The sequence below is a fragment of the Bos indicus x Bos taurus genome, chromosome 20 (genome assembly GCF_003369695.1).
Source record: "Bos indicus x Bos taurus breed Angus x Brahman F1 hybrid chromosome 20, Bos_hybrid_MaternalHap_v2.0, whole genome shotgun sequence".
NCBI lineage: Eukaryota > Metazoa > Chordata > Mammalia > Artiodactyla > Bovidae > Bos > Bos indicus x Bos taurus.
The window spans coordinates 21,635,724-21,647,174 of record NC_040095.1 but is presented as its reverse complement, the minus strand read 5'-3'; the positions used below and the strand labels follow the sequence as shown (position 1 = coordinate 21,647,174).

Here is an 11,451-nt window from a genome sequence, read left to right as displayed (position 1 = left end):
CTCTGTATGGAGAGAGTAACATGGAAACTTACATTACCATATGTAAAATAGATAGCCGATGGGAATTTTCTGTATGATTCAAGGAACCCAAACAGGGGCTCTGTGACAATCTAGAGGGGTGGGATGGGGAGGGAGATGGGCGGGAGGTTCAGAGGGAGGGGATATACGTATACCTGTGGCTGATTCATGTTGATATTTGGCAGAAAACAACAAAATTCTGTAAAGCAATTATCCTTCCATTAAAAAAATAAATAAATTTAAAAAAGTGATCCTCTCTGGATCATTCTACATTTCTGTGGGAAGAATTGAGGAGAAAAAACAGGAAATGTAGGTGTGAATTAATTTTCATTTATTTAAAATTAAAGAAGAAAGGAAACTCAAGTCTTCTAAAATAAAGTGCCTTTGGAGGTTAATTTTGGTTAAATGAATTAAAAACTGTTTTCAGATTAAAGGAAATAAGCAACAGTCAAATGCTCTGAAAATTTTTAAGGAAAAGAAAGCTTAAAGACTCCAATTTAACATTTAAAACACAAGTATAAGCTTCCCAAACCAAAGGAAAAGAGAAGAAAATTCCTTTTCCTGAGACTGTGATAATGGCTTAATAAGCAACTCCCCCCCAAACATTCTAAAATTTCAGAGAAAAACCCTGAAAAATACAAATATCTCTGATATTCATTTAATGAGAAGTCACAGAATAGATTGAAATAAATGTGCTAGTAATTAAAATTGGTTGAAAATCACCACTGAATTCCTTAAAAATGTTTAGAGAACATAGGAAGATACACAGATGCTTTGTAAGATGTTGATATCTTAGAGACACTTCACATAAAAGATATTGCCTGTTACTGGACATAATAAAATAGAATTATTCTAAACTCTTCCAATAATAAAATTGAAATTATTATACTGGTATTAGAATTTGTAGTTTATAAAAATGCTGCAGATATGTTTTTCCACAGTTAAATCCTTGATAAGAGAAATATTCAAAATCATGACCTATAGAAATAACTCAAGACATGCTATTATGCTAAGCAATGGAAATAAAATTATTTTTGTCAAACGGTAACATAATGATGTTAATTAATTTGATATTACAATTTTCCTCTCTATTTTAATAGGCCTTATCTGTAACAGTTTTGCTGTTTTACAAGTATAATGAAGTTTGATAAGTCAGATATTAGAATACACATTTGATCAGCAGAACTCTACTCTGAGCTAAAAGTTCAGTTGATTATAAACTTTATAAATATTAATGGAATGCTGTGTTCCTTTATGCTTATTTAATAAGGGAAACAAAATAAGGAGTTATCAAAATGGTGACTGTTGGGGAATTAAGAAATTCACACTAGCTGTTCAGATAGCCAGATTTTTCAGTATATTTTAAGATATTCTATTTCCTCAGTGCTTATATAAATATGAATATCACTGACCCATATAATTCACTGTCTCTATACAAAGAAGTAAAACAAAACCAAAATTCTAACTAAGAAGGCATGTTTGCTAAATACATACACATTTTTTTTTACAGGTTGTACAGCCTGATATTGTTAAATATTTAAAGCAAGAACTAGTATTTAAAGATTGAAAATTCTAGTTATCTGTTCTGGAAGGACATTTCTCACTTTACTCCTTGTCATTTATTTTCGTTTAAGCAAGTCTATATTTCTTTGACCCCTCATGGTAAAGAAAATAGAATAGAATATCAGAATTCCCCAGTTGATAGAGGTCATATATTGTTAGCTGGGCGGGAGCCCACAATGCTTGGATGCAGATGAGTTTGCTAGTGTACACACTAGCAAGAGTGGAAATTTACCTTGACTCAATTGGAAGTGGATAAAAGCAGTACTATCGCCATGATCTAGAACTTGGGGACAATGCCAATGCATTAGCATGGAAGCCCAGTCAGAAACACTTCCTGTGGACAATGGGAGGCCCAGCCTCATCATACTCCTGCTTACTGATCCACATTTGCTGGAACGTGGACAGGCTGGCCAGAATGGAGCCCCCAATCCAAACGGAGTACTTCCGTTCTGGGGGAGCAATGATCTTGATTTTCATGGTGCTGGGTGCCAGGGCTACAATTTCCTTCTGCATCCGTTCAGCAATGCCAGGGTACATAGTGCTGCCTCCAGACAGCACGGTGTTGGCGTACAGATCCTTGCGAATATCCACATCGCACTTCATAATAGAGTTGAAGGTTGTCTCGTGGATTCCACTGGACTCAATGCCCAGAAAGGAAGGCTGGAAAATGGCTTCTGGACATCGAAAGCGCTCATTCCCAATAGTGATCACCTGCTCGTCGGGAAGCTCGTAGCTTCTCTCCAGGCAGGAGGATGCTGCAGTGCTGACCATCTCTTGCTCAAAGTCTAGGGCCACATAACACAGCTTCTCTTTGACGTCACGAACAATCTCCCGCTCAGCCGTGGTGGTGAAGCTGTAGCCTCGTTCTGTCAGGATCTTCATGAGGTAATTGGTCAGGTCTCTGCCGGCCAGGTCCAGACGTAGAATGGCATGAGGCAAGGCATAGCCTTCATAGATGGGTACAGTGTGAGTGACCCCATCCCCAGAATCCATCACGATGCCGGTGGTCCGGCCTGAGGCGTAGAGGGACAGCACGGCCTGGATGGCCACATACATGGCAGGTGTGTTGAAAGCCTCAAACATGATCTGAGTCATCTTCTCCCGGTTGATCTTGGGGTTGAGGGGTGCCTCAGTGAGGAGGATGGGATGCTCATCTGGAGCCACGCGGAGCTCGTTGTAGAAGGTGTGGTGCCAGATCTTCTCCATGTCATCCCAGTTGGTGACCACTCCATGCTCAATGGGGTACTTCAGGGTCAGGATGCCTCTCTTGCTCTGGGCCTCATCCCCCACGTAGCAGTCCTTCTGGCCCATGCCTACCATGACCCCCTGGTGCCGGGGACGTCCCACCATAGAGGGGAACACAGCCCTGGGGGCATCGTCACCGCCAAAGCCTGCCTTGCACATCCCTGACCCATTATCCACCACCAAGGCAGACAGCTCGTCATCACTCATGGTCCTGTCCAGAATCTTCCAGATGGGTGAACAGAAGTTAAATGCAAAGACCAGACTCTGGTGTGCAAGAGAGAGAATGAACAGGCTGACAACTCTTCAGAGCTGCCTGCAGAGAGGGGAGCCTGTGCTGTGATGATAGGTATTTAAAGGTGCACACTGGCGCCTCCCATGTCCTATCCCACCAGTTCTCAGCATTTCTGGGTGGGGTTGCCTTTGAGGTATTAATAATTATGATGATACAAATCATTAGCAGACCTTCCTTCATAAGGGGAAAATTGGCTACCGAGTGGCTGAATCTCAGGTTACTATAATTAGGCAACCCACACAGGCTGTCAGCTTGCTTTGGTGCAGTGTCTGGATAACTATGATGATGCAGTGGGGCATATAAATGCAAGATGAAAGAAAGCTGGAGCGAGGTGTGGGTAACAATGCCAAAAGGGGCATTTCCTCCCTAGTTTGCCCTCTGGGTCCATTTTCTGTACCCTAGATTTAATTTTCCATTCTTAATACATTGTTCTTGACTCTGAAAACTTAATTTTTTCAAGATTTTATTTCCCATTAGATTCCAAACCCCAAAGGATATCATCATGATAGAAACTGTTTTAATGAATAAAAATAATGTATGACCAAGAGAGGCCTCACAGCTGTAATTATTATGCATTTGTATCATGTAAAAATTTAGAGATATTTAAGAGACTTCTAGCACATTAGTGATCAAGTAAAATCAATAAACTACTACAGATTTTCTTTCCTGATATAAATTCTAATAACCAAATTTCATTAAGCTCTATGCTTATTAGGTATTGTTCATAGAGCTAGGTTTGTTGGGTTCGTGTTGATTGCATAGGGGCTGAATGTCCAACCATCTTGAATGATTTATTAGATAAAATGCAGATTATAAAATATTTATGTGCAATAATTCTTGTTTTATAACAATGAGCAAAGTTTAGCAATAGATAAAATTTTAAGTAATATTTGAATTGATCTTTAAAACATTTTGATCTTCAAGATTCATATTATGATATCAACCATCTCTGTAATTGTTAAAATGTATCCAATTGAAATAGTATTAGCTTTCCTTCAGTTTTAGGATGTATTAAGCCCTGATCATTTCACAGGAAGTTTGTCTGCATTTTATTTCTAATAAAATAGATAGAAATATAGATAACCTGGTAATGTGTGTATCATGATAAAACATAGGATATTGGTAACATCTTACAAGGAAACAGCAATTAAGGGAGTTCATTACTTTGTTCCTTTATGTATTAGGTAAATGGGGTATTTAGGAAGTCGAGAGATAACTGGAGTAACAGGCAAGTTTGGTCTTAGAGTACAAAATGAAGAGGACAAAGGCTAACAGTTTTGTCGAGAGAACACTCTGGTAATAGGAAACACCCTTTTCCAACAATGCAAAAGACGATTCTACACATGGACATCACCAAATGGTCAACACCAAAATCAGATTGATTACATTCTTTGAAGCTGAAGATGGAGAAGCTATATACAGTTAGCAAAAACAAGACCTAGAGCTGACTGGCGCTCAGATCATCAGCTCCTTATTGCAAACTTCAGGCTTAAATTGAAGAAAGTAGAGAAAACCATTAGGCCATTCAGGTATGACCTAGATCACCTCCCTTATGATTATACAGTAGAAGTGACAAATGGATTCAAGAGATTAGATCTGGTAGACAGAGAGCCTGAAGAAGTATGGACAGAAGTTTGCACATTGTACGGGAGGCAGTGAACAAACTATCCCAAAGAAAAAGAAGTGTAAGAAAGCAAAACGGTTGTCTGAGGAGGCTTTGTTTACAAATAGCTGGGAAAGAAGAGACGTGAAAAGCAAGGGATAAAGGGAAAGATATACTCGACTGAATACAGAGTTTCAGAGAATAGCAAGGAGAGACAAGAAGGCCTTCTTAAATGAACAGTGCCAATAAATAGAGGAAAATAGTAGAATGGAAAAGACTAGAGATATATTTAAGAGAATTGAGAGATCAAGGGAACATTTCACACACAGATGGGCACAATTAAAGACAGAAAAGGTAAGGACCTAACAGAAGCAAAAGAGATTAAGAAGAGGTGGCAAGAATACACAGAAGAACTATACAAAAAAGGTCTTAATGACCCAGATAACCATGATACTGTGGTCACTCACCTAGAGCCAGACATCCTGGAGGGTGAAGTCAAGTGGGCCTTAGGAAGTATTACTATGAACAAAGATATTGGAGGTGATGGATTCCAGCTGAGCTATTTCAAATCCTAAAAGATGATGCTGTGAAAGTGCTGCACTCAATATGTCAGCAAATTTGGAAAACTCAGCAATGGTCACAGGACTGGAAAAGGTCAGTTTTCACCAATCCCAAATAAGGGCAATGCCAAAGAGTATTCAAACTCCTGCACAACTGTGCTTATTTCACATGCTATGAAGGTTATACTCAAAATCCTTCAAGCTAGGCTTCAGTAGTACATGAACCGAGAACTTTCCATATGAACAATCTGGATTTAGAAAAGGCAGAGGAACCAGAGATCAAATTGCCAACATTTGTTGGATCATAGAGAAAGCAAGGGAATTCCAGGAAAACATCTGCTTTGTTGACTACATGAAAGCCTTTGTGTGTATCACAACAAACTGTGGAAAATTCTTAAAGAGATGAGGATACCAGACCACCTTACCTGTCTCCTGAGAAAACTGTATGCAGGTCAAGAAGCAACTGTATGTAGGTTAAGAAGGCATGAAATTAAAAGACTCTTGCTCCTTAGAAGAAAAGCCATGACAAACTTAGTGTATTAAAAAGCAAAGACAGGAAAGCCTGGTGTGCTTCAGTCCATGGGGTTGAAAAGAGACACAACTGAGCAACTGAACAACATAAAGCAAGATTTAGAGCTGGACATGGAACAATGGATTGGTTCCAAATTGGGAAAGAAGTACAACCAAGCTGTATATTGTCACCTTGCTTATTTAACTTATATGCAGAATACATCATGTGAAATACCAGGCTGGATGAATTGCAAGCTGGAATCAAGATTGCCAGAAGAAATATCAACAACCTCAGATATGCAGATGATGCCACTCTGATGGCAGAAAGTAAAGAGGAACTAAAGAACCTCTTGATGAGGGTGAAAGAAGAGAGTGAAAAAGCTGGCTTGAAACTCAACATTCAAAAAACATTCATGGCATCTGGTCCCATCACTTCATGGAAAATAGAAAGGGAAAAATTTAAAGCAGTGGCAGATTTTGTTTTCTTGGGCTCCAAAATCACTGCTGATGTTGACTGCAGCCATGAAATTAAAAGATGCTTGCTCCTTGGAAGAAAAACCTTGACAAACATAGACATCACCTTAAAGAGCAAAGACATCACTTTGCTGACAAAGGTCCGTCTAATCAAAGCTATGGTTTTTCCAGTAGGTTGTATGGATGTGAGTTTTGGACCATAAAGAAGGCTGAATGCCAAAGAATTGATGCTTTCAAATTGTGCTGCTAGAGAAGACTCTTGAGAGCCCCTTGGACAGCAAGGAAATCAAACCAGTCTATCCTAAAGGAAATCAACCCTGAATATTCATTGGAAGGACTTATGCTGAAGCTGAAGCTCCAATACTTTCACCTGATGTGAAGAGCTGACTCATTGCAAAAGTCCCTGATACTGGGAAGGATTGAAGGCAAAAGGAGAAGGGTCAGCAGAGGTTGAGATGGTTAGATAGCATCATCAATCTTGTTGGATATGAATTTGAGCAAACCCTGGGAGATAGTGAAGGTCAGGGAAGCCTGGCATGCTGCAGTCCATGGGGTCACAATGAGTCAGACACGACTGAGTGAGTGAACAGCAGCAGCAGCAACAGCAAAGTGGGATATAATCTCCTCTGTCAACTCTTCTCAAGTAAACTTTTCATGCCCATATCTAAGTTATCTAAAACCTTCCTTTAGGTTAATTAATTAATTAATCATCTCAATAATGGTCACTTTGTAAGAGGTAGCAGTAGCCCAGTAGTCCTGGACAGATATGTATCCTCTAGTTCAAGGTCAGAATCAGGCAGTGTCCTTGCCCATGAACTTCCTAGAGGATCATGGTAACATGAAGTTGTGAGTGTCAAACCCTCTTCTTTGTCTACAATTTGATATAGAACTGTTTTTCTCTGGGTTTTTCCAATGCTTTCCTCTATAATGTGACTTTGACACTTTCCTTCTAACTAGTCCTGGAAAAATGTGTGCTTCACTACAAAGTCCATAGCTTTGCTTCTTTTTCCGTCCACTATCTTTTCCCTTAGTTTTTTTGTAGCTGCAAATCCAATTCCTCGTTCAACAGAATTAAAGAATTCACCCTTAAACCTTCACACTGAATGGTATTGTGTATTTCTGTTTCATGTAGCACAACCAAGCTTTTGATTAAAACAGTATTTTATTGCTATAGGACGGTGCTTCTGGAAATGTTTTTTTTCTTATTTAGACCTGTAAGAAATTGCATGTACATCCTACAATACTGAAACAAAATAAAATATTGCATTTAGCACTGGTTCCTATATATGAATCTCTTCCAGAATATAAAACAAAGTCATGTCAGTATAGGAGCCCATATGACACCAAGAACAACCTTTAGATTCTAGATTTACTAAAGCAGTCTCCTAGAATCACCTTTGAACTGAGAGCTGGCTGGTAATGAGTCTGCACTGCATAATTGTCTTGAGACTTGCTAGAAGACCTTCTAGCCTCTTGGTGTCCCAAGAGAAATTTTCATTAATTATATATTCTTAAAATAAGATTAAGTTCTTTTAATTAACCCCCCAATAATACCAGAGGGATATATTATAATTAGACAGTCGTTTAAAAATTGCATCTGTTGGACTGGTTACATTTTTTTAAAGTAGTAAGAATTTGTATGAGTGAAACATAGGAAGATGGGTTTACAAAAGCTGGGCTCTCAGTTCAGTTCAGTTCAGTTGCTCAGTCTTGTCCGACTCTTTGCGACCCCATGAACTGCAGCACGCCAGTCCTCCCTGTCCATCACCAACTCCCGCAGTTCACCCAAACTCTTGTCCATCGAGTTGGTGATGCCATCCAGCTATCTCATCCTCTGTCGTCCCCTTCTTTTCCTGCCCCAATCCCTTCCAGCATCAGAGTCTTTTCCAATGAGTCAACTCTTCGCATGAGGTGGCCAAAGTATAGGAGTTTCAGCTTTAGCACCAGTCCTTCCAAGGGGTCTCTAGTTCCTGAAGGTGATAGATTTCATAACTGACTGGAATTTGCAGATATTTAGTTGTATGCGCTAAGCTGCTCAGTCGTGTCCGATTCTGTGCGATCCTATGAACTCTAGCCTGCTAGGCTTCCCTGACCATGGGATTCTCCAGTCAAGAATACTGGAGTGGTTGCCATGTCGTCCTCCAGGGGATTTTCCCACCCCAGGGATCAAAGTGAAAGTGAAGTTCTCTTTCGTGTCCAGCTCTTTGCGACCCCATGGACTATAGCCTACCAGGCTTCTCCGTCCATGGGATTTTCCAGGCAAGAGTACCGGAGTGGGTGGCCATTTCCTTCTCCACCCAGGGATCAAACCTGCATCTTTTGAATCTCTTGCATTGGCAGCCAGATTTTTTACCCCTAGCACCACCTGGGAAACCCATTTAGTTACCTAAATCTAAAACCTATTAGGGTCTTTAAGATTAACTTTTGCAAGCCCAGAATGTCATATTCTTTTACATTTGGCCTAGTTTGACTCTCACACAGCTATAAAAACCCAGGAAGGGATAGGTAGGGGCATGACATGTAAGGACAGTCAACTGAGGTCACTTGAAGCATTGCCCTGCCTTTTCCATGTAACCTTCAGCTGATTTAATCCACAAACACTTACTAAACATCTCCCATGTGCTGGGGTCTGGTGATGTACCCATGAATAAAACACAGCCCTTATTTTTAAGGGGTTAACTGCCTGATGGGTGAAAATCCCCTCTTATCAGGCTGACTTGTGGTCACTCTGCACTGATGCAGGAGCAGCCAGCTTGTGTCCTGCTTGGCACTGCCTGGGCTGCACCGGTCCTTGTGACTTATTTTGAATATCATTCCCCAGTACACAGATAACTGTGGTTGATGTATAGGGAGAAGGAGCTTGGGGTGATAAGAACAAGGAGGGAGAAGGCCTTGAACCTGGGGTGAGGGGAAGAAGAAGACCCCTATGCTGAGTCTCAGAGGAAGAGCAGGAGGCTGCTGGCCCATGTAGAGAATGTTGCATGTATGAACTTGGAAAAAAATCAGAGAATCAATAATGATTTGAAATTAGGTATCTATAGAAATGTCAGCAAGGGTTTGGAACACGAATGTGGATCCTACTAGTAGGGGTGACAGAGTGAGGGGAACTCTAGAATTGGAGGTAATTTCCCCTCTGTGCACAGATAATTGGACTAGGGGTCTCTCGGCCATGTGCCCATGGAGGCCTGTCTCAGTGATTATCTCCTATCCCCAGACTCTCATCTCTAAACCAAACCACTTGAGATTGAAAGTTTGAATGAGGCCCCTTTCTGCTGCCACCCTAGGGACCCAATTTGAAATTCGAAGCCAGCTACCGTGTTCCCTACTCAAATACATGGATGAGTGGGTAGTGAGATTTTTTTCATTACATTTGCTGATTTATTCATTGATAGATATAAATGACCACTTTTTAAGTTAAAAACTCTTTTATCTTATACGTAAATACTATCCAATATTTATATTTCATATTGGTAAAATGGCTTAATCATATATTGGGAAGTATAATTGTTCACTCAAGAGAAATCTAACTTTATGGTTTAATAGTTTCTTGTGATAAATTCATGAAAAGCATTTACTGATAAAGAGTTTATAATGATTTACTGTTTATTTATTTTAATATATAGAACTTTGTAGAAACATGGGAAAAATTTACGAAATACAACAAGCACTCCCCAAGATAAAACCCAACTCACCTGTTTTTTAAGGCAGGTGTGGGCAAGAGGGAGGAAGAGGTGGTATTGGTGAGGTGTCACCTAGTTAGTTCCGGGAGGCACTTGGAAGAATAATTGGGGCACAAAATTGTTTTAGTGGCACAGTGACCACAGCTCCCAGCCCCCGGCCTGTGCTGGCCTATTTTTATGTGAGCAAGACCAGCATTCACTCCTCAGGCTGACAGGGCTTCCCCTGTGATATTTAACAGGATGAATTTTATGGCAGTTTTTCTTAACTCTTAACTTTAAAATATGCCATAGATCAGCTTTTGGCTAGATGGATTGACTTATTAATATAAACAAAGTTGTCAAGAGGAGGAATGGATTTCTATGTGCAGTAGATGAGCCTTGGGAAAATATCTTGATTCTAAGGAGGAGAAAAAGCAGGGGAAATTTGTGCAAATGGAAATGTCAATATTCACCGCGGCTCACCCACTGCTTCACATCAGGCAAGCTCCAATTGTGCTCTGATTCTGAAAGGTGGAGAGAGCAACAGAAAACATTGAGATTCCTGATCACTGAATGTGTGCCAATTTCTTGGCTAAATGTTTTCCTCACACACGCCAGTTCTTTAATCATCATGACAGTCCTCACAAGAAATCTAGCATTATCATCCCCATCGTAGAAGGATTAGACTGAAGTTTAATGAGTAAACTGATCAAAGCTACACAGAGTGATAGAGGCAGTGTCAGCATTCGAATCCAAGCAGATCAATTCCAGAGCTCAAGCTCTGCCTGAAGATGGGCTGAAAGAAAGTGTACGGGGCCTCTGACTGGCAACCAGTGAGACAGGCAACCAGCTAGGACCATGCCTGTGAAGTCTTTGTATTCCTGTTGGGAAACATCATCTTAAAGTGTCCAAACACCATTGTAGAGTGGAGACCAGGTTGAATATTAAAGTCAAAAGAAGAAAACGAAAAATAATTATAGAGAAATCTAACAGGTTCTTTCAAGTTATTGGTGCTTCCCTGGTGGCTCAGAGGTTAAAGCATCTGCCTGGAATGTGGGAGACCCACGTTTGATCCCTGGGTAAGGAAGATCCCCTAGAGAAGGAAAATGGCACCCCACTCCAGTACTCTTGCCTGGAGAATCCCATGGAGGGAGGAGCCTGGTAGGCTACAGTCCATGGGGTCGCAAAGAGTCGGACACGACTTCACTTTCACTTTCAAGTTATTAATAAGAATATCAAGACCTCTTACTCTCTAAATGGAGAAAAAGAAATGGTGACTTATGCCTGGACTGAGAAGGGAAGACATTTACAAGTAAAGAGTCAAATCTATGATCTAAAATAAGAAAATAGCAGAAAAGTGATTTCATGAGGCAGTTGCAGGATGTGGCACTAAATAGCAAAAACCAAATCATTACAGTAAATGCATACTTTGGATTGCAGCCATTTGCAAAGTGAAGCCTTCCGGGTGTCAGTCTTCAGAGCGTAAATGGCATTGTCTCCAAACCTCCACACTTGACCATGACATGC

General features: G+C 40.4%; 1 protein-coding gene across 2 annotated transcripts; it reads right to left on the bottom strand.

Annotated features, from left to right (window-relative positions):
- Positions 1-1,902: 1,902 nt before the first annotated feature.
- Positions 1,903-3,033, bottom strand: ACTBL2 (actin, beta like 2). Of its 2 annotated transcripts, XM_027520474.1 has the most exons (2): positions 2,905-3,033; positions 1,903-2,778 (listed from the first exon to the last, which is right to left on the bottom strand). In XM_027520474.1, the coding sequence occupies exons 1-2, from the start codon at positions 3,031-3,033 to the stop codon at positions 1,903-1,905; spliced, it is 1,005 nt and encodes a 334-aa protein (XP_027376275.1). The 2 variants fall into 2 exon arrangements, with proteins under 2 accessions (XP_027376275.1, XP_027376274.1); XM_027520473.1 differs by having other exon boundaries at positions 1,903-3,033.
- Between the last annotated feature and the right edge of the window lie 8,418 nt (positions 3,034-11,451).